Source organism: Populus trichocarpa, chromosome 1 (genome assembly GCF_000002775.5).
Source record: "Populus trichocarpa isolate Nisqually-1 chromosome 1, P.trichocarpa_v4.1, whole genome shotgun sequence".
NCBI lineage: Eukaryota > Viridiplantae > Streptophyta > Magnoliopsida > Malpighiales > Salicaceae > Populus > Populus trichocarpa.
Genome location: NC_037285.2, coordinates 11,685,038 through 11,709,556, shown reverse-complemented (window position 1 = coordinate 11,709,556; position 24,519 = coordinate 11,685,038). Strand labels below are relative to the sequence as shown.

Below are 24,519 nucleotides of genomic sequence, written 5' to 3'. Positions count from 1 at the left end.
AGTAAATATGCTTCAAGTTTTAGGTTGTTGACAGTGAGGTTGTTGTTGGTTTTATCTAAGCTAGAAAATGGTATGTGTTTTTTATACAAAAACTGGTTATGTTTGTTGGATTTTTGGAAGTGGTGTTTGCTAGATATTAGGGTTTCTTATGTTGGAAAATATTGGTTGCATTTGCTTGAATTTCAGACAATGTGTTTGTTGGATTTATGACAGTGTTTTTTCTAAGAACTTAGGTGAGTTTTGTGATTAAATAATGTATTTATGTTGATAATAACAGCTCAAAAAAAATCTATTTAATGGCTCTTATACATCCTTCAATCAATATAGTTAGATTGGGTAAAATGTTGAGAGGAGGACGTACCAGCATCAATCTATAATTTTAAAGAACATTGATGAGTAATAGAATAATCATTTAAGTAAATGAAACATCATGTATATTTAGGAGACTCACATGTGTTTGTGTTAAGGATTGAAATGAGGATGGACTAGCAGCTCTCTCATTACCTCTGTTAGCTTTCCAACCTATATTATCTTTTCAAACTAGTGACTCAAATCATTAGACCCAAAACACCCTATCTAAAAAAAACCTTGAAGCTTAATTCACAATAAATCAAATATTAAAGATGAAATTGAAAAAAAAAATTTAATTATACAAAAGGATTCAAAGCAGAAATAGCAATTAAAAGAATACAGATTAAAATTGAAATACAAAATAAATTTTATATTTGATTGACTGGTGAAATTGAAAAGAAAAATTAATTTAGCAAAATGACCAAAAAAATCAAAAGAATAAGAATCAAAATTGACATAAAAAATAAAAAGAAAATTTTGATTGAAGCGTGAAATTGAACAGAAAAATAACTTTAACAAAATGAAAAAAAAAAAAAGAGGACCAAATTGGTAAAAATAATATACCATAAAATTTGGTTGAATAATGAAATTGAAAACAAATAAAAGTTTTATGAAATAGCTAAGAAAAAAAATTAGAATTCAAAACAATAAGGATCAAATTGAAAAAAATAATACCATAAATTTGGATTGAAGGATGAAATTGAAAACCAATTAAGGTTTTTCCAAAAGGGCCAAGAAAAAAAATTGAATTAAAAAAATGAGGATTAAAATTTAAATACCAAAATCAAATAAAATCAAGTTGTAATTTTCAAGGAATGAAAGAGAAAAGAAGAAGAAGAAAAAAAAAGGTCTACCATCGACAAATCGCCCCTCCACCATTGACATGTGTCACACCAACAAGAAGAGAACATGGTAACATTTTTAACGACACAATGGAAGGGAATCTTTGGCCATCATGAGGCGTCGCATATGCTATCCAAAATGCGCAGACATCTCCCATGCACCAACGGGTGCCCTACACCCGCCAACTACATTTTATTTATTTTTATTTCTTTTTTTATTAAAAGACTTAATTGATCCTCAGCTGACATGGTAATAACAAAAAAAAACATTATGAAAAAACATAAAAAAACTACTAAGGCCATTTTTAATTTTTTTTAACTTCTGCTGGAATTTTGGTCATTTTACCGTGCACTTTGTTTTTATAATATTTTTTTATGCCTCATCATATGCCAAATTGCCCCTCATATTGCATGATAATTACATCAAAACAATTATGAAAATATAAAATTGTTCATTGACTCTAGTTTTAATTTTTTTAATTACAAAGGTATATTAGTCGTTTCATTGTGGAATTGAAGTGAAAAGAAAAGACTTATTTATTCACAATCAATTTGGTAATTACTAATGTACTTTGTGAAAAGACCAATAACCAATATTAATTTTTCTTATGTGGGGAGTAAATTATCATTACACTATTCCAACTAACAATGCAAATAAATCTGGGTGAATAATATTTTTCAAAGGTGGTTTAGCTTTTGTCAATTTGTGGTTTGACCTCCATTTTTTAACATCATTGAAAAAAATTTCTATGCAAAAAAAAAAGTAATAAAAAACAAGTTTCTTCATGGAATATTAATTAATTTGGTTTTTGAGTGAAGAGTGTATGAGAAATTATTATTATTGTTGTTATTATTGATGTTGGGTATGATAGGAGTTGTATTCCATCTTTTGTAAGAACTTGAAACCAATTATAAATAATTTATTAAAGGAAAGAGTACTTTTTGTTGTAATTCTTCATAGTAGGGGAGAAAAAAAAATTAAAAAATTGTTTAAATTGAGAAAATAAAAAACATTAACTGAAAACAATGAATTGAGAAAATAAACTGAAAAACATATTAGGTCCAGTTCGGTTTCAATTTAAGGCTTCTAAAATTAATTGAACCGAACCAAGCCGATTCAACCAAGAAATCAAAATTTGTGTTAACTTAATAGGGGTATAAATAGAAAATTATCTTCTAAAGACTCAAACCCTAAACATTCTTTGTCACAACCAATCGTCCTCTTCCACCTCTCTACCTTTCTCTCTAGATCTCCTCAATGGCTCTACCCGTAGCTTGCCTTTACGATTTTCATCTTTTTATTAAAACATGAAGTTCATTGCTTCTAATGTATAAAAGAGAACAGGTTCAATGTTTTACTAGCAACAAACTTTTATGATCGCCTGCGCGCGCGCGCACATACACACATATTGTTTGGATAAGTTCATATTTTTTTTTTACTTTTTTTGTGATTACATTTATATATGTTGTTAAGTATATGTAATTATCTGATTTGTTTTATCAATTTATTTTGGTTTTGCTTTTTATTTTATATAAATCAATCAGATTTGGCCATAAAAACCCTAAAAAAAACCCTCTAAAAAACCAACAAGTTATATTGGTTTTTGTTTTTAAAAAACCAAACCAAACCTAGTTAGTGTGAAATAGTTTCTAGTGAGGTTTGGTTATATATATAAACCTTGATTTGGTTTTTTTTTTAATCAAAAATCAAATCAAACTAAGAATGCTTATCCTACCTCTTAATTTAGAAGAGGATCCAAATAATTAGAGAAAAAAGTTAAGAAAATCATGAAATATGAATTTATTATACTTTTAAAATAATTTAATTATGATTGGCGCAAAATAAGATCATCCATGTAAGAAAATACCAATTTTAAAAAAACAAAATCACTAAAAAAATAATAATTCTAAAAGCCATGTAAATTATTTTCTTAAACAACTGTCATCTAAAAGTATTGGACAAAATTTGTTAGAAAGTTTAATTTATCATAACAAGAGCATTCTAAACAAGAAAAGTCTAATGTTAATACATATTGAAACTATAAGCATGTAATTCTATATGTCATAACAATCTTGCAAATAATATAAAACGTATAAAGATTCTAATATGCATACTATACGTATATCCATTATAGCATAAAAAATTAAAATACAATCCTAGCATGCATATTAATGTATTAGATTAAATAAAACAAAATGGAGGTAGTTACTTATTGAAGCACGTTAAATCTAATTAAGCTTTGTTGTTATCAAAGATGAATTATTTGTCTTTAAAACTTTATCACTCCTCACTTGGTGCAAATGATGTTTACAATAAGTTTCTCAAGATTCTAAAAACATCACCTTTATTTAGATGCACTTACAAATAAAGTCAACGAACCACCGATAATTTAACTTTAAGTATATCTCAACAAAATCGAATCTAAACTCTAGATTTGAAAGGAAAATAAAGTTCTAAACATAAGAGAAAACACTCGAAATTGAGGTGAGAAAAATTATGTAAAATCTAAAAAAATTAGTACAGAAAACTCTTCCCATAATCTCATTTTTATTGTGATTTTTGAAACAAAAACTGATAAAATTTAATTCTGATTAATACCAGAATAAATTCCCTCCATAATTAGCCTTGATTACTTGCCATAAAACCATAATTAAACCTAACAGTTATTGTTTTTAAAGATCTACAAAAACTATTGAAAAATTGACCAAGTTATGAAGAATTAGTTGTGGAAAAAAGAAATTGAATAAACTCATTAAACTTAATTCATAGGCTAGACAAAATAATGGGCTAGAGAGAATAATCCTCCACAAACCAAATCTAAGCCCAAAATTAAGTTTCCAATTTTTTTTTTGTCCATAAAGTTATTTTATAGCAAGCTCAGGCCCAAGTCTAGGCTCGATGTTTGGTATAAGTCAGGTTGCTTACGCATGTATGAGTTTAAGCTTAAAGCTCACTTTGCTTATGTCATCTTCTCTCTAAAAGCTTGGATGCTCTTTAGATTCAATTTTAACTTTTTATCTTCCTATTATATAAACAACAAGCAAAGCTTGTTTCTTTCCTATATGGAATAGAAGTTCTTATAGGCTTTTGAGTTTCTCTAAAAGATGTCAACCAAGAGGTATATTTTCACTATATCAACCCTTAATTTCATTATATATCATTGGAATAAACAAATTAACCTTATTTTTTTCTTTCATTACAATTAGACTTGTCTAATATCAAGTTTCAGAATGATCCTGAATCTAATACACGATAAACGAAGGTAAATCTTAAATTAAGAGTTATAAATTAATATAATATAACAATAATTATGAAAAGTGGTGACACAAAAATCAATTTTGTTTCTCTAGTATAGTTAAAAAGATTAAATAAACAACATTAAACTCATATTTTATTGAATATAATATAAAATTTTATATATAGTCTATTGACATTAGAGCTCCTTCTCATTTTAATTAACATAATAATAATCTTTGTAATCTCATATGATTATATTCTAGACTAAATACCTATAATTTAGAAATTTATTTATTTTTATAAAATTGATTAAAACACACATTTATTTTATCTATCCTTTTTTTGTGTGTGTACGTGATACTATTATCTAGGTTTTTCTTTTTTGAGATTTTTTTATCTAGTTGACTATAAATAAATTCCATTCTCACTTAATATTAAATAAAAAACATTTATAAGCAGTTGAATATGTTCCATAGAAAAAAATGATCATATAAACTTCAAATATTTTCTTATTAATTAAAAAAATAAACTTACTATAATGAGTTTCATATAAAACTTGACTAAATAAAATATATAATATTTTTTAAAAAAATATGCACTAAAAACTGTTGAAGAATTTTTTTTATATATAAACATGGTTAAATGGTTCATTTAAGATCAAATTAAAAATAGAGTTCATTCAATTTTAGGTTAAAACTTTGTTAAAATTTATTTTTTAACAAAATATCTTTAATATAGAATATGAATAAAATTAAAATAAATTATGGATGAATGGAAAATTGATCTCAAATAACTTATGGTTTGCATATTTTTGTGAAACTTAAAAACTCTATTCTACATAGAAAATAAATAAAATTTTCTTGTTGATTATATAGCAGGAAGGTAAAGAGTTAAAATTGATTTCAAATGGCCCCCAAGCTTTTAGATAAGAGAGGACCTAAATAAAATGAGTTTTAAGCTTAAGCTACATGTGTGAGCTCAATACATGCTTAGACTTCGAGTGAGGTCCGAGTTTGAGTTTGAATTTATTATAAAATGATATTTTGGATACAAAAGAATTAAGAATTATATATTGACTTATTTTGGGCTTAGATTTGAGCTTATAATTTTATAACCTATAAATAATTAATTTTTGTCAGCCTATTATTTTGTCCAACTCATGAATAAAGAGTTTAAACAATTAGTTGAATATTTTTTTTTTCAGCGTAAGAAAATATCAGATTTAAAGCCAAAAGTTTCAGATTTAATATTATTTTATGATAGATAATTAAGCCTTATAATTGAGTGAATTTATTATGATAATTATTAAAATTAATTCAATATTAGTTTTGGTTCCAAAAACTACTATAAAAGGGGGTCGAAGGAAAAAGTGTTATAGACAAGTTTTGGATGGATCTTTTACTCTTATCTGCCTTATTTTTTTTCTATTTTATTCTCTTTTATTTTAAGCCTGATTTTTCTTCTTAATTTTCTTAATATTCTAAAGCTTAAATGTAGTCTTTCTAAATAGATATTTGAGTGATATTGTCTTGTATTCATATACCTTGTTTAGAAGTGAATCTAAACAAGGTGGTGATATAGGATTCTTATGAGGCTAATTACATACATCATGTTTACATCAAGTTAGGAGAAATAAAACATTTCAGACAAAGAATTGATAATTGACAATAACAAATTTTTAGCTTAATTAAATTCTAAGTGCTTTAACAAGTATCCTACACTAATTTTGTTTAAGTATACATGCTAGTATGCATGCTAGGAGTTTATTTCAATTTTTTATACATGTTTAGTATATATGCTAGTATTTTATTTTAATTGCAAGTTTACTTTATTTGTATAATATCGCATGCTTATAAACTAAAAAACCATAATTATTAGTCTAATATTTGAATAACACAACCATCACAAAAAGAAAAATGTTGAATTTATGATCTTTGGTGTTAATCCAACGAAATTTTAAATTGTGACCGTATGCAGAAAAATGTTATAAAGATTATTTTTTTTTCTATAAAAACATGAGATGTGATTAATATGCAGAGTGGAAATAACTATATATCACCTTTTATTTGGTAAGATGGTAACCTTAAGAAGTTGTTTGAAATCCTTGCAATTGAATTCAATTCCAATAGTACTTATATCAATTCTTACGTTTAGAACCTTTTTGATGATATTAAATTAAATTTTAATTGGAATTCTATAAAAACAATTTTTCTCTATTAGGAAATGAAGAATGGTGGGTGCTTTGATAATTAACATGGATAATTGCAAGTTAAGTCCTTTTCTTTTTCTATATTTTATCTATTTACTCCATAGAATCTCTTTTTCTCCTCTAAAGGAAGAAGATCTCATTGCTAAAAACATTCTTTGTAATACAAAATATAAACAAATAATCTTACAGTCCTGTTGAATATAAGAGCTCCATGCTGAAGGACAACATGAGGGAGCTTAACGTAATATTTTGTTTATAAACAAATAATTTACTGAGAAAATGTATCATGCAATCTTGAATTAAGGATAAAATAGTTAAGATTTCTAATTCTAATTCATAAGTATTTCAAATAGTATAATTAAATTTAATTATGTGATTTAGTATTTTATTCCAAATATAAGAATTATAATAAATTATCAATTGAATTAAAACCATATGTGAAATTGAATTTAATTCTGCATATAATTGAATTTAGAGTATTTGACTTGATTGTAATGTATATGAAATCTGATTAATTTGGTGGAGAAAATCATATGAATTTGAAAATACCTCTAATTAGTAGCCAAGCCAGACTATAGATTAAATCCTAATTGAGTTGTCAAAGTTGTTTTTCTTCCTGTTAGCTCTCTAAATTGTTTTTTTTTTTTTAATCTTAATTGAATGTTTTGGCCAACCCTTCACAAGTGTTAACAAAAAAGCGTAATGTCAACCATCTAGGTGGTGGCCCAGTGGTAAAAGCTTGGGACTAAGATGTTTGCTCCCTCTGTGGTCTCAGGTTCGAGCCCTGTGGTTGCTCATATGATGGCCACTGGAGGCTTACATGGTCGTTAACTTCAGGGCCCGTGGGATTAGTCGAGGTGCGCGCAAGCTGGCCCGGACACCCACGTTAAACTCAAAAAAAAAAGCGTAATGTCTATATGAATGATATTCTTTTTTTAAAAAAAACAAAACAAATTTTAGAATTTAGACGGAATTCATTAATGAATATAGACGGAGGACTCAATTAAAAACTTCCTGAATCATTTTTACTTTTTGGAAACCAAATTGTAGCAAAAATCATTTGAGTTCTCAATTAAGAATTTTTTATAAACTTGAGGGACTTATTTTGTGGCTTGCCCAAATAAATTTCCATCACTCCTGCTCTTCTCCACTACCCAAAAACTCATCCGCAATCACTTGGTGGAGAAGCGGAACGCAACAGGGGCTTTAAAAAACAAGATTGGATTTTGTTCTCCAAGAGAACCATCACAACCACACGGTCCACATCCCTCTGCTACACCGTTTTGTGTGCGGTTGAAATGTACTTTTCTATTAAATCTTTAAATTATTTTTTTGAAAAGGTTTTAGATTAATTTTTATTATTATTTTAATGTATTAATGTTAAAAATAAAAGAAATAAAAAATATTATTTTAATATATTTTTAAATAAAAATAATATTTTAAAAAGCAAACTACTATATTTCTAGGTTTGGAATCCACGCTCTACAAGCAGTGGTTGGTAACTTTTTGTCCCAGCCCAAGTCCCGACCTAGCACTCTCATGTGGCTCTTAACTTGATGACTCTCAAGATGATTTTTGTTTATAATGGACAGCGATTCCATCGTTTTTTTTATTCCTCTGGTTAATTTAATTTCAAGATTCCTACTACCTAAAATTACAGGACTTCTCTAATCACCCAGAATTCTTAAATCTCACCAGCTCCCTACCCCCTCTTACCACCACCTTTTTGCAACCGCCAGCAAGTGGGCAATAACACCTTTGTTTCTTCCCATGGTAATTCAATAATCTCCCTCCTTGATGTAAATATGACTGATATTACACAACACATTTTTTGTTTATAGTGTTTTCCAAATTTTTTTTTCAGATTTAAGTCATCTGGGGTGAGGTTAAAGTTCTGGGCTTTTGATTCGGTTTCGCTCTCTCTTTGCGGTCTGCGCATCAAATCAAGTTTGGTTTGATTCTTAAATTTATTCGGTTTGCAGAGCGTATCTGAAGCATTTGTAGGCTCTGCAAATTTATGTGTTTCACTTGCTGTTATTTTTTACACCTTGATACTTATGCTTACCCATCACCTCCTATATCCATGGACTGTGTATAAACTGCATTTGGGTTTTTGTTGTCTTTTTCACTCTATTTCTTATTGCTGATTCAATCCTCAAGATCAAGTTGATGTTGATTTGGGGTTGGAAATGGGAAAGGAGTGAAAATTTGAGAAGAGAATATATATATATAATGACATCCATCATATTTTGGTGTGTTACAGTGCTACTGTGGTGATATCTTTTACCATTGAATTGCATTGTTCAAATTGTATTGAACTTGGTAAGAGCATCCGCTAGTTGGCTTAGATTGCAAATTGTACCAGCTAAGGAGAAGAGAAATGACTCATTTTCACGGGTTCATGAAACAAATTGAAAGAAGAAAGAGTTATGGGAGCTCATTTGTGTCCTCTTGATTCTGTGGTGTCGTCCTGGACTTGGGGTTGCTTGGGAGTATGGTAGGGTTTGTGGTTTAAAATATTTTGCGTTTGGAAATGTATCAAGATAATATTTTTATTTATTTTTTAAAAATTATTTTTGCTATTAGCACATCAAAACGATTGGAAAACATTAAAAAAAATTAATAAAAAAAATTAAAATTTTTAAAAAACACGATTTCAACCGCGTTCCCAAACCCTCCACACGTGCAACTGAAGGTAGTTTGAAACATTAGTTGGCGAGTACATCTTTACTAGTATATGTCTTGCTGTGTTTATTCAAATCTGGGATATGTCCACACTCACACATTGTGTGTGACTACTGTTAATTCTCTTACTCCTATATTTTGTGAGGCTTCTTTACCTCTATTAACCTGCGTAACCATGTGTTTGGATGATGCGATTTTTTTTTGGCATCTTTATCTGGCTCTTCAACTATATTTCATCTGAAATATTTTTGGGTGGAAAATAATAAGCAAACAATACTTCTATTGCTATTGTTTCCATTGGCTTCAAATCAAACATTTTGAAGCTAATTCAAGTCTTTAACTTTTATCCCCTCAATGACTTGAATTCATATTTCCAAGCTCTCTTGCAGATGGGGGAAGTAGCAAAGGACTTGACTGCCGGGACAGTCGGGGGTGCTGCACAATTGTTAGTTGGGCACCCCTTTGACACCATCAAGGTCAAGCTCCAGAGCCAGCCTGCTCCACTCCCTGGCCAAGCTCCAAAGTTTGCTGGTGCAGTAGATGCTGTCAAGCAGACTTTAGCTGCTGAAGGCCCAAGGGGTTTATACAAAGGTATGGGAGCTCCATTTGCTACTGTGGCAGCCTTCAATGCTGTTCTTTTCTCAGTGAGGGGACAAATGGAGGCATTGTTGAGGTCTCAACCTGGTGCCCCACTTACTGTTAACCAGCAAGTTGTTGCTGGTGCGGGTGCTGGAGTTGCTGTTTCTTTTCTTGCTTGTCCCACTGAATTGATAAAGTGCAGGTCAGTGCAATCTTCCTCCACCCTCACAACCATTCCCGACCTTGCAACCTGATTTTCTTATTTCTTGAACTGCTGCATTATTTTGCAAAGCCTTCACATTTTTGTTTATACCTTTGTGCTGAGCTTTTCGCCTAATTGTATTATATTACTTATAACTCATTGGATTTGACTGTGCTATATATCTTGAGAACTCGATGGTTTTAGGAAGTTTCTGCCTTACCTGTCATGTCCTGAATTCTTCTAAATTGCACAGTAAAAATGTACATGTTTTCCTTTACCCTTGAGGAAGTAGTGCTTTTGTGGTTCACCCCTGACATTTTAAGTCTATATATATAGTCTCCAAAATTATCAGGCAAGGGGAAAATCATATTGTGAATACTCTTAAACAACCGGAACACAATCCTCTCTCTCATTTCTCCAATAACTAGGTGGTGGTTATGCCAGTATTTTTTAAGTATCTCTCAATCCTGGCAACTAATAGTTTTAACTTCTTCATTTTCCATCTGTTTCCATCCTATTTTTGTTTAAATACCTGGCAGATCTTTGAAATCTACCCCCTAATTGATTGGGTCTTCCTGGTGGGAACAGGTTGCAAGCACAAAGTGCATTGGCAAGTTCAGACTCAGCAGTGGTGGCAGTGAAGTATGGAGGGCCAATGGATGTGGCCAGGCATGTTCTCAAATCAGGTGGTGTGAGGGGTCTCTTCAAGGGCTTGGTTCCTACTATGGCACGTGAAATTCCTGGAAATGCTGCTATGTTTGGTGTTTATGAATTGTTGAAGCAGTCCTTTGCAGGAGGCCAGGATACTTCTCATTTGGGAAGGGGCTCTTTGATTGTGGCCGGTGGCTTAGCTGGCGCTTCCTTTTGGGCATCTGTCTACCCCACTGATGTCGTCAAAAGTGTCATTCAGGTTGATGATTACAAAAATCCCAAGTTCTCGGGCTCCATCGATGCTTTTAGGAAGATCCTGGCGTCTGAAGGTATCAAAGGCTTGTACAAGGGTTTTGGCCCTGCCATGGCTCGAAGTGTCCCTGCAAATGCAGCCTGCTTCTTGGCATATGAGGTGACAAGGTCTAGCCTGGGGTGATTGGCTCCATCGGTTGCCTGGCAGATATCTGGATTAATCTTCACCGTTGTTATCATATTGCTTATCTCTCTAAGTCGTCATCAATCATTGAATCAAAGAGCTTTTCCAAGTAATTGTTTAGCAATATGATAACAGGTTATTTGTCAAAAGAACATGCTATTCATCCTTCAAAATTCATGTACTTGGGTGATGGAAGAAACACTTGCAAGTTACCATCAATTTAACATGCAATAGTTGCCTCTCTTTTTCTTGCTGAAAATCACAGGTTCTGATTCTCAGGAGAAAAGTACAAGGCAGGACAAAGCCTCAATCATCATGGTCAGTCAGATCAGTAGCCTCAATCAACAATTCTGCCAACGATGGGGATAAAAATTTCACTCCGATGAAAACAAATGAAACTAGCTGCTTTGGCTTACTGTAATCATCCATAATAAGTTAGCTCTTTTTAAGGTGCAGTCACCCTTGGATCTAAGGACAGGAAATGTGCCCAATGGCTCTGTTTAAGAAAATCAATTAACCTACCTGTTCTTATGTGAGGTCTGAATTTCTAGGTTGCAAGGATCTTCTTACATGTTGTGAAATTGGATCCTACATGCGTCGGATCGTGTGTGACGTCCTTATCACTGAAATATCCCAAATTATACTTGGGGATGACAATTGTACTTATTTCATGGAAATCCGTCTCCATTTGCTTAAATGGAGGCGGCGGCTATAGACGAATTTTTGTTTTTGTGTAAAGCAAAATAATTAAATTTTTTCCTATAAATTATGGTGTTATGAATAGATCTATTGTTATGTTATTTGAATTAAAATAACTATAGAACACATAAACCTATTTAATCCAATTGTTATTTTAAATTTGAAATATTTTTTATACATATATTAAATTCAATTTAAAATCCCTAAAAAATAACTTATTTGTATGCTTCTATCGTGAATAGCATAAAAAAGGATAAAATATTCATTATAATTCACAAAAAATATTCATAATTGTTATAATTCATTCGAACTCATAAAAATTTTCAAAAAAATTATTATTGATGCAATCCAGTTAATTTTCGATCATTTATTGATTTGTTTTTGGCACATTTGGCTTATTTTATTTTGTGTGAAAAGTTTTTATAAAATAAAAAAATAAAAATAAAACTAAAAAAGATTTGGGAGTGAATAATAAGAAAGGGAAAAGGAGGGACCAATATAGTGGAGGGTCAAATAATATCATGGAAGATAAAAAAAAAATAAAGAGGATTCATAAAGTAGATATTCAAACAAAAAATGAAAAAGATTTAATTGACTTGGGTTGCATGAAAAATGTTTTACCACGATATTTAAAAATTCACTAATTATGTTCAAGAAGGAAAGAAAAATATCTTTCACGATTTAAGAAAAAATATCTTTGACCATAAAATTCTTAAAAATTAAGATTATTGTTCAAGATGAAAACAAATGAAAACAAATAAATCTTCCAATTAATGGCTGAGTGTTAATTTCCAGTTGCTTTACAATATATTATGGTATTGTTTATAATAAAATGTATTAAAATAATATTTTTTTAAAAAAATTATAATAAATCAAAAACATCAAAATACATTAATTTAAAACAAAAATAAATTTTAATTTTTTTAAAAAACACAATACCACCACAAAAACTAACACAACATTCAAAACCCTGTTTTGCAAAAATCACTCTAGCATATAATAGAGAGAGAGAGAGAGAGAGAGAGAGAGAAGGACTCCTTAAAGAAAAACCCCAGCCTCCTCCCTCTCTCACTCACCCTACCAGATTCTGACTTCTCCACACCGCTAGCCAACATAGCGCTGTAGCCAATAACAAACCACCTAGCCACACCGTCAGTAGCACAACAATAGTTCTCCTCCAACCAACACTAGCGCAGCCCCTCTCTTGCCACAAGCACTCCCCTAACACACTATTGTAGTCGTGACCACCACCATCCCAATCAAACCTCTAAATCTCCATTTTCAGCCGAGAACTCACCTGGAATTGATCTAGGAATTTTAAGTTCTAATTATATTTTTTTGTCGGAAGATGCATTAATGGTAAGAGAGTTGAGTATGTATGTAAACATTGGTATCAAAATTTTATTTTTGTATTCTTTAACCTTTAATGATTTGTATTTTACTCATCAGTCAAAATAGTCTTAGGAATTGTGAATTCTAATTAGGTTTTTTTTCAAATATTGCATTAAAGGATATACATTAGTGTTAGTAAAGTTTAATCTTGTCACTTTTTGATGATTTGTATTTTTCTCGAAACTTAAAATTAGTACAAGTATTGTAAATTTTAATTAGGTTTTTCCTTAAATATTGCATTAAAAGTAAATAAGTTAATTCTATGATTGATGTGTATGAATTTAATTTTATGTTCTTTGCCTTTCTAATATGACAAATGAATTTGAAATGGACAGATGTGATCCTACATAGGTTTATGAGGAGGAGTGGTGGTCTTCAAAACCATTTTAAATATAATCAAAAAAGATAGGTCAAAACCCAATCAATTATTACCATCATTTTAGGTCAAACATCCATAATCCAAAACTGAGGATAACACCATTTTATAAGGTTTATGTCTAATATCATTGTCTCAATTTTTAGTAGTCTATTACTTTTAATAATAAACACACATATATTAATTTACGCAAATTCTTAGCATGTATACACAAATTCTATCAGCTCTTCAAGATGTTCTATACGATAATAATAATGTCTACTTTTATGATAACATTTAAAAAAAAAAAAAAATTGATGTTACTTTTGTTTTTTTTATTTTAAATAAATAGCCTTTCATCTAAATGCATCTCCTCGTGCTTTTTGAAATAAAACCTAAAATGCTTTATAAATTAAATCATCTTTCACTTATTAAAGTTAAAAAACAAAGCTTAAAGTTTCTTACCAATATTTATTTAAAACCTTTAGCTAGTTTATTTAAAGAAAAAAAACTAAAAACTAGAAACTAGAAAAATAAGGAAGTAAACTAATGCAGCTCAGTAAAAATGCAGCTCAGTAAAAAGAACAATTTTCAATGCATCAATGACATGTATTGGGGGGGGGGGGGGGGGGGGGGGGTGTTGAAGAAAGAAATTTGTGTGTTTTGGTTCTGGTTTTTTTTTTCTTTGTTTCTGTTATTGAATTTTTATTATTTTTAATTTAATTCTTACGCTATGTATTTATTTAGATTTAGAGTTAATAATTTATTCTTGTTTATCTTTTATATGATTATCGCGTTATCAGGAAAAAAAATTCTGCATTGGGTTAGTACTCAAGTTTGCGAGATATTGTTCATGGGTTTGACATGGTATCTTTTTTTAAAAAAAATTAATTGAACTCGATTTTATGATCATTTATTTTTTTATCATATATTTTTTAAAAATCTTTTTAAAAAAAACCATGTTATTAAACTTTAAAGTCTATAGACTTGTTTGCGAGTTTGGCAAGTTGAACCGGTTTGCAGGTTTGGAGGGTTTAACTTTTCTTTTTTATTTTTTTTATTTCATCATTCAATATTGGGTTAGTTGGGAATTGAATTTTATAATTTTTTTTGTTTCGCTTTCTAAGAGGTTATTGTGATTTCAAAAAAATTATGTTATAAGGTTAGTGCTTAATTTTATGATTGTCTATTTATGTTATCATATATGTAAATAAAAAAATATAGTTTTAAAAAGCAAGTTATTAATCCTTGTGGAGTTCATGACCCGACTCACGAGTTTAATATGTTTTCACGACCCGAATCTCGGGTCCATGACTGGCAACGCAAAAGCAATGTTGTAAGGACACCCTCATCTATGCTAAGTCTCAAAATGTAGATATTATAAAATAAATTATATAAAGATTTCATAACATTTCAATATCTTTTAAAATATTATATTCTTCAAAACCAATAAAATCAAATAACACTTCAAAAATTCTCATCATCAAATAAAGCAAAACAAATAATTCATGATACTTATTATATTGTCAAAATCTAAACTTAATTAAAATAGTGTAACAGTGGAACGTCTAAGACATCGAACAAAAACTAAAAGGAAAGCCTCGCAGAACAAGCAAGGCATACATATTAAAACTGAAAAAGCAGGAACACTAAACAAAGTCCACCTGGTAACAGAAACTAAAAACCTGAAATAATATTAAAATGAAGAGGTGAGTTCAACCAATTCAGTGAGGGAATAACATTTAATATACATCTTAGATATTAATAATTTTCAAGTCATACATATCTTGATGTAAATATACATACTAAGCATATTAACATAAGGTAGTGGAATACATGTCAGAGATCATATAACACCGGAAGATCACCAGATGACACCCAAAGATGATCAGATAACACTCGAAGGTGATCACTGTGGGAGAATCAGTCATCACAGACTGGTGCCTCTCTCACCATCTAGGTATACATAATACTATGTTCATAATAAACTAACTACATTTTGTTAGTATGGAGTTTCTAACAAGTCTTATATCAAAGACATAATAGATGTTTGCATAATTATCAAAGCAAACAAATATTATATCGAATATAATATAATTCAACAGAATGCAAATGTAAATTCAAGAATAGATTAGTACTTAGATAATAAAGCAATATATATATATATATATTCAAGAATTAATCAATTGTACTCGTCATATAATCAACATACATATATTAATTATATTACATGCATATTAAAGATTGTCTCACTCACTTGGAAAACAAAACCAAAAAACAAACGGATGCAGAACCGGAAACTAGTGAAGATCGTTAGGAGAAACGTCAGCAAAACCTATAACGGATACGAAAAACACTAAAAAATGACTCGAAGCAAAGTAATATAAAATATTAAAACTCTAAGTTTAGAAACCAAAATGTAATTATAAAGCCGAACTGATTTACCCGATTGATCCTGAACATAACCCAAACTAATCAAATGTAACAGATCTGATTAACCCTAGCTTGAAACAAAACCTTAACTTCAAAACTGATTTCGTAGGTGTTTTTAGAGGGGGGGAAAAAAAAACAATGCTCTAGCAACTTTTTCTTTAAATACCTAGGTTAGTTGGATTGGGGTTGACCTAAACCTTGGGCTAGGTTGGGCCAAGAATATAGGTCTTACACGTGTTGATTTGGGTTACCTGATTCATAGGTTGGTTAGTTTACCTATCGAACCTGATATGGTTTTTTTAGTTTTTGGTCCTTTAATTTTTGTAATTGGTTTTTTTATTTCATCATTCAATACTAAATTGGTTGGAAAATAGACTTCATAATTTATTTTTATTGGCTTTCTATAAAGTTACCATGCTCTCAAATAAATGTTTATTTTAGGATTAGTGCTCGATTTTGTGATCATATATTTTTTACTATATAATTAAATAAAAATAGTTTTTTTTTTAAATAAAGTTATTAAACTAAGTAAAGTCTATGACCCGAGTTGCAGGGTGGATAGAGTCGATCCAATCTGATGTAATCTCAGTATTTTTAAAAAAAGTTATAATCTTGAAGTTTTTTTAAAAGTTAACTCATGTTTTTACTAGTTATCAAGGTTGTTTTTGAACATATTTAATTAAAAATTTGAGTTAGGAAAAGAATCGGGTTAAGAGATTTTAAAATTGATCTATTTAGTTGGATTTAATGATAATATTAAAAATTTTCTTGTGCTCTTGATTAGTTTTTTTTCAAGTTTTAAAAGAAAAGTAGTCTAGGGCGTGAAGGAGAATGTGACGAAGGACTAGTTGACACTAAGCCATGTATTGTAGATAAATAGATTGCAATCAATGTATGCTAAAATAAATAGAGACTATATAGGGGGGGGGGGGGGGGGACCCTAAAATTAGGCCTTGTGATAAATATTTTGTCAATTGTTACCCTACATTTTAAAACCCAGTCCATTCAATTTAAAATGACCAAATTGCATTAAGTTATATAAATATTATCAATTAAAAGTATAAAAAATAATAAATTAAAAAACAAGAATTATTGAAAATTATTGAATTATAAAAACTATTAATTTCTTAAAACAAATAAATTTTGAAAAAAAAATTAAGCAGTAAAAAACATTTCTAAAAATATATTCATTATAAGAAAAAAAATATTTTTGTTTAAAAGATTTAAACTATTGTATTCTTGAAGAATTAAAAGAAAATCAAGTTTGTAAGAAATTATCAATCATTAAATTATTTTAACATTTTCTATAAATAAAAATAAAACTTTTCAGAAAATGTTGTAAGAAATTCTTATTAAAAAAACAAAATTATTTTTTTAAAAAAATATCATGAAATTATAATTGCTCAAAAATCAAATTATTATGAAATTAATGGTGGTCATGCATTATTGGATTTCGAAAGGTTCTAGGATACTCACCGAATCGCTTTCTTTATGTCCTAAAGTCTCTTTTGTCATTTATTAAACGGCAACCTAATTATACGAATAATCTGAGACAATAGTTGAACCCACCCAGAGAAAAATAAAATAAAAAAAATGAAGCCATCATGGGCATTAAGAAATTGAAAACCTCAATTAAGAAGTAGACTTATTGATGGGAAATATATATATATATATATATATATATATATATATATATATATATATATAAACAATTTGCACAAACTCCTTGCAGTCACAAGCACGTTAAGGGGAGAGGGAGAGAGAGAGAGAGAGGGAGGGAGGGAGGGAGAGAGAGAGAGGTGGGCACAGAGACGACTTGCTGGATGCCTGATGTCCACGGAAAAAAGTTAACTTGAATTTAAGTATTATATATTTCTAAGGGACAGAGACATTAATCAATGAGGACAGAGACATTAATAAATAAAAAAATGTTTGTTCCTCAGTTGCCTAATCAATGAATGTGCATATAAAAAGGGAACGGTTTGCTTAGCTGGATCAGATTTGTTTATTTAAAAAAAAAAGAGAAGAAGAAGGGAACCACGCTACGCAAGCTCTCCAAATCCTTCCTTTAGTTTATGCATTTTTAAATTGAATAGCCTAACCATCTTTCTTTCTTTTTTCCCCTTCAAATTAACCTTAAAGTGGAATGTTTTAAATTGAATATATTTTTTTGTAATAAAAGTTTTTTTTTACATTTTTTTTTCAATTTCATCTATTAATATGTATTTTTTTTTTCATAATTTATTATGAGGTTTTTCTTTAATTTTATCATTTTATTATTTCTCTTTTTATTTTCTTCAATATATTTTATGTGTTTGTTAATTTCTATTACAATTTGACTTTAATAAACAAATTCATTAAACATAACCAAGTAAATGACTTGTGTTGTGCTATTAAATATCTCGATTTATATTTTCAGTTTAATTTTTGCAATTTTATTTTTATTTATCGTCAATTTTTTTTTCTATTGAATTATCCTGATCTCATGATCTAGGATGCACGATAAACATGTAATCTTCACATATCTCATGTCTAGGTCAAGAATTTCGTGGATTAAGTTAATCCAGCTTTGCCCAAAGCAATATTTTTTCCATCTATTTTTTTTTTATTGTTGTTGCCTCATTTTTTTTATCATATTGTCAAATTAGTCAAAATGTTCCTTAATCTTTTTTCTTGATACGCAAAAAATTATTCGTTTTGGTCACTAAAGTTTTTTTTGTTTCATTCCCATCCTTTTATGTCATCTCTGGAAAATCTTAAGACTAATAATTTATTTTGATTCGCGTACAATGGTGTATTCACAATATAAGAAAAATATAATTTGATTGCTATATTTTTTTTACTCCTTGTTTTGTATGGGTTTCACATTTCATTTATTTGTTTTATATTTTAGCTTCTATACTTTGAGAGGGGGGGGGGGAAGAGAATCTCATTTAAAAATAATAGAGGAAAGAGAAAGTAGTTAGTTGGTCATATTTCAACCACTAAAAAAATAAAATTTTGTGTCAATAAATTCTTTTTAACAAGAGAAAATCCATTAAGGTGTTTTTACCATTCATGTCATTGGAAAAGTAGATCGAGCCTCAACAAATTTTTTTGATTCGGTTTAATTTTGGGGGTTTGGACAAATTTAAGAGTGTTCCAGGGTTCTGAATGGATTTATTAGGGTCATTTGGAATTTTTTTATATATGTTTTAAGTTAAAAATTGAGTTGTTTTTAGTCTCATAACTCAAACTCTAACTTTTTGAGCATTGTAGTAGCCTATGGTGGCCGAAAAAACAATATCAACTATATTTTTATAAAAAACAAATATGAATGGATGATGTGTCATGCACTCATAAAAAAATATCAACTGACACGTGGATTTAGCCTTCTAGGCCTATGCAAAGTTGGCATGTTTTTCTAAAGCCAATCTTTTTTGGAATGGAAAGCTAGGCCGATGCGTGGTTGGCTTTTTTCTAGGTTTTTTTTTAAATTAAAAAAATATATCTTTAAATCAATGTATTAGAATGATATTTAAGCAATTATCCAATTATTTCTTTTTAAAGAAGATTAAGGCCTTTTTATGATGATATTATCAATTGTTTTATGAATAATTATGTATTTTTCTAATATGTATAATTTTTAAAATAATTTTCTAATTAGTATTTAATGAGAATAAAATATTTATTTTTTATTATATTTTTTTAAAATTTATTATTCTTGAGCTACTTCATATAAAAGCCTATAAATGTATTAATGATTTTTTTAAAAAATTTTAATTGACTCTTGCTTTTACGATCATAATAAGTTTTTTCTTAAAAAACAATATTTTTCATAAAATTTTTTGTCAAAATTAAAAAAAAAGATGTGTAATAAGAAAATTGATTGTTGTGAAAATAAAAATAAAATACATTAATCAGAAAAACAAGTTTGACGATGAAAATAACATTTGTCCTTCGTAATTTTATTTCTTGTCTTTTGTACGAATATCTTTTTTTATTATTTATAATTACGTAGAAAATAGATTTTGAAAAGCAAAGTTATTAAATCATGTCGGGCCCATTATCCAGATCAAGGATTTGATGGGTCAATCCTCAATGGTTAAGCCCTGGTCGATAACTTCTATATTAAGTATCTCTTCATAATTATCACCTAGATTCACAACAAAAATCACCGACACTACTACTTGATGAAACAATAACACTTTTGTTGGATTTAGACTTGTTTCTCTTGAATACATAATACCTAAAAAAAATTAACACAATTCAAAAATAAAATACAAAGTTAATTATTTATTACAAATAAATCACAATGAAACTACTTAATAACATTGATTAACAGCCTCCAAGTCTTATAAATAGAAAATCGCTACTTATATTATAGCAAAAAAGAATGAGAATAGAACTCAAAGAAACCATTAACCACCACTAATTTTGACTAATTTTGAAGTAGAAAACAGATCAAACTCAATCTCAATTAGAAAAAAGGAACAAATTTTCTCAATGGGCACCTATGAAATCTTTCCATTCAACCCCGTCCATTATATATCTTCTTCAAGGGAGTTCAAGAAACTCAAAACTAAGAATTAGGTTTTCTCTTCAAAACTCATTCCCTAACGTTAGTTTTTCCAAGAGAAAAGAAAAAACATAGCAATGTCATTATCTTATCCACTACCTTCATCACCTCCTTTTTGTCTACTCTATCTCTCTTATCTCTTAACTCTCTTGTCTCTTGATAACATTTATTCCTTTATTTTTTGTGTGCTCTACCTTCACAGGCCCTTTTAGTATACTCTACCTCATCTATGGGCATGCCTTCCTCGAATGAAGTTACGGGGGTATGCTTGAGCAATTTATTCACTCAAAACAAGAAATATAGACAATTTAACCGATCAAACGCAAGAAACTCCACAACTGTAAGTTTATATATTCATGCATCTTTGCCATATCATGAACTTGTTGAAGAATAGAGACACCAACATATATCGTATTGTATCCATGCTTATATGAGCTATATACTTAGAATGACTACCATTCCAAGGATGAAGCTAAATAGCTCAACAAACACCAGCATATGCATCACCTTTTTCGCTATAAATCAAATACAAATCTGATTCTTTTTTTAATTCATACATCAAGGAAAAAAGATTTTCCACTCACCCAATTTTGCCCAAAGTTGAAGAAAAGTCCTAAAAACAGAAAACAATAGAGAAACGTACCCTTAAATCTTGACACACCAATTTGTGCCTATACATCACAAAAGCCCAATATTAAAACTCAACGCCTCCCATAATAACATAGAATCAATTAATGTGTAAGAATAGCAACACCAAGAAACCCAATACAAACTCCATGAAAAATCTCTCTCCAAAGCACAGTCATGGAGCTCAATTACTTTAAAACTAAAAAAAATAGACCTCAAAAGAATAGAACTCAATTTTTTAATGTACCCAATAAGGCTAATTACTTTAGAACTAATAGAATGTTGAATAGAAAATAACCTAGACCTGGACAAGTTTTCCAGATTCCCAGCAAATCAAGCATTGTCTCCTCAGATTCTAATGTTTGCTATATAAAACCCTAACAAAAAGCTAAGGTTATTAAACAAGAAATCAAACATGAGATAGGGAGATGACATGTACTGTTGGCATTAGATTTGTGATGGGGCTGTCGGATTTTGGTAGCAAGAAATTAAACCCTAGCTGTTGTTTTTGTAAATTAAAAATTACAAAGAAGAAGAAACAAGTAAAAAAGGATTCTTGGGTTTTAATTTATTTTAAAATCATTAATGAAATTTCTATTAATAATTTGATATGTTAGTAATGCTGACAAAATTACCAATAAAATTTCCTTTTGTTTTTTTTTTATTGCCTTTTCCATTAGAAATTACTTATAAAAACTTTTTATTATAATTTTCATTGATAAATAGCAATAAAATATTTTTTATTGAAGTTTCTTTTTTTATTTTGTAATAGTGTGCAGTAGATAAAAACCTATATAAACCTAAGAGGCCAATCTAAAATTAACAAAAAAGAGAACCTATAGATTCATCACAGAGAAAAATAATGATAAGATTGAGAGAGAAAAAAAGCAAAAATAAAATTGAAAAAAGAGAGCAAAAATCAGAATAAAAAAAATATTAAATAGGTGGTCATAGGAGCTTAGTTTAGACAGGTTGACATGTCAAGCAACTAACATGAAACCCATTTAGTTCCACCCCCACCTGTCGTCTTCACCCACTTATTCCCACCTTTCCTTCACCATCGTAAATTAATACCCGCTTCGTTTGCTTCTCTACTTACTCCCTGAATCAAAGAATCCCCCCTCTCCAAAACAAAAACCCCACTCTTATCATTTCTCTCCTTTCAAAGTTCGAAAGCCCGGAATCTTTTGTTTTTTTTTTCTCCTTTTGTGTTCTAGAAAGTCGAAAGACATGACTGACCCAGCACAACAAGAACCAACAACCTACACCACCCACCACGTCACAATCCCACCTAGTTTAACTCAGTCTGAATTCGACGAGTTAAACCCTCTCATAACTGAGTTTCACAACTATAGAATCAGGCCGGGCCAATGCTCCTCTCTCCTAGCACAGCGCATAAACGCACCAAACGACCTCGTTTGGTCACTTGCCCGCCGTTTCGACAAGCCACAGACCTACAAGCACTTCATCAAGAGCTGCAGCGTGGCCCCAGGTTTCACAATGACCGTGGGATCCACACGTGACGTGAACGTGATCTCTGGCTTGCCTGCTGCAACAAGCACAGAGAGGCTTGATATATTGGACGATGAACGGCAGGTCACGGGGTTTAGTATTATTGGAGGAGAACATAGGTTGAAGAACTACAGGTCGGTAACGACAGTGCATGGGTTCGAACGTGAAGGGAAGATCTGGACGGTTGTTTTGGAATCGTATGTCGTTGATGTACCGGAAGGAAATACCGAGGAAGACACACGGCTGTTTGCTGATACTGTTGTCAAGCTGAATCTCCAAAAACTTGCGTCTGTTGCTGAAGGCTTGGCTCGTGACGGTGACGGTAAATAATAACCAAAAAAAAAAAACAAATAAAACCCAAAGAACCAAAGACTCACTCGGCAAGAGTACTTTTTTTTTCCCCTTAAATTTTTATTTTAAAAGTTTAGTGAGTATGTTTTTCCTTCTCTTTTTTTATTTCGGGCAGTTAATTGGTGTATTTGGGGAAATGAAAATATCCTTTTGTTGGAATATAGATTGGTTATTGATGCCCCTTGAATTTTCCAGCGAGGGGTTGTGTTCCTTTGGGTTTTACTTTTTACCACTGTGATGATAATGCTCTGTTGGAATTGGGAGTGGAAGAGGAAGGTAAGGGCATTAGAGTCAATGCACGTGTACAGTCAGAGATTTTGAGTCTTGGGAATATCAATGTCTTTTAAGTTTTTGTGAAGATTAAGAAATTGGTGTGCTGTTTCGCTTTATCTGTTTTGTCTTTCTTTCTGTTCTTTACTTATTTCAGATGATGTTCATCCTGGCTGGTTGGTTCAGACAACACAAATAACAAAGATGCATGAAATGAAAGATAAGGGCTTGATTAAACTCGCAATTAGCTAGATATTGTTTAAAGATAGATAGGTGTGGTAGAAGATAAAAAATAATAATGCAAAAATAAAAAGAATATAGAGAGAAAGATATATTTTTATATATTTAGTTTTTTTTTCTAAGTTTTATTAGCTATTTTTATTTGTGCTTATTTATTTATAATGCTAAATTATAAGTTTTTTTATAAGTATAAAGTCTAAAATAATTAAGAATTGAGTTTATTTTCATCATTTATTGGATTATGAATTTGCAGAACATAAGTTTAGTAACCTAGTAATAATCCTTCTTTGGTACTGTGTATATGAACAGAGGAAACGGAAAAGCAAAGCACACTCCACACTTGGCGTCGCGTCACCTTGGCACATCTTGAATTTATTTTTCTTCTTCTTTTTCGAGAAGGAATAGTGGAATACTTAATTAATCACTCTCTGAACTATGCAGTACCTATTCCCATCCAAATTGTACATGATATTGTTAATTTGCAGAGGCTGATATTTCTCATTTTCATTCTGTTCTCTCCTCTTTCTTGTTTTCTTGAGATAGAATATTTAATGTTTTCCTCGTTGCTTAGTACCAACAGAATCTGAATTCTAGAAGAAAAACATATATTAACATTAATATTAACTGCTAGTAGAAGAAGGTGGTCTGGATCCATAGCTAGAGCAACAGCAATCTGGACCTCAGTTCAAGGCAAGAATCTTTAAGGGGCGACTGTTTTGTCATGGGGATGGATCATTCTAACACATACGGGGGAGAGAGATCGATCACCTGTTGTGACAGGTAAAAGGAGTGGATTTTCCAGATGGGAAGAATCTCTGTGTGTGTCTAATACTGCGCTTACATACCTTTAGAATCTCCTGTAAGTTATTGATCAGGTAAAGCAGAGTGG

The 24,519-nt window shown here is 30.1% G+C and overlaps 2 protein-coding genes across 7 annotated transcripts; both read left to right on the top strand.

Moving 5' to 3' along the window:
• Positions 1 to 8,130: 8,130 nt before the first annotated feature.
• Positions 8,131 to 11,436, top strand: LOC18094170 (mitochondrial carnitine/acylcarnitine carrier-like protein). 6 transcript variants are annotated; one of them, XM_024593606.2, is made up of 4 exons: positions 8,131 to 8,413; positions 8,505 to 8,587; positions 9,704 to 10,106; positions 10,695 to 11,436. In XM_024593606.2, exons 3-4 carry the CDS (start codon positions 9,715 to 9,717, stop codon positions 11,191 to 11,193), a joined length of 891 nt encoding a protein of 296 aa, XP_024449374.1. In that variant the 5' UTR covers positions 8,131 to 8,413; positions 8,505 to 8,587; positions 9,704 to 9,714; the 3' UTR covers positions 11,194 to 11,436. The 6 variants fall into 6 exon arrangements, with proteins under 6 accessions (XP_024449374.1, XP_024449375.1, XP_024449373.1 ...); XM_024593607.2 differs by having other exon boundaries at positions 8,505 to 8,592; XM_024593605.2 differs by having other exon boundaries at positions 8,505 to 8,640.
• A 10,824-nt stretch (positions 11,437 to 22,260) lies between these two features.
• LOC18094169 (abscisic acid receptor PYR1) lies at positions 22,261 to 23,509 on the top strand. Its single transcript, XM_006368342.3, has one exon. It carries the CDS (start codon positions 22,488 to 22,490, stop codon positions 23,097 to 23,099), a length of 612 nt encoding a protein of 203 aa, XP_006368404.1. The 5' UTR covers positions 22,261 to 22,487; the 3' UTR covers positions 23,100 to 23,509.
• Positions 23,510 to 24,519: the final 1,010 nt, after the last annotated feature.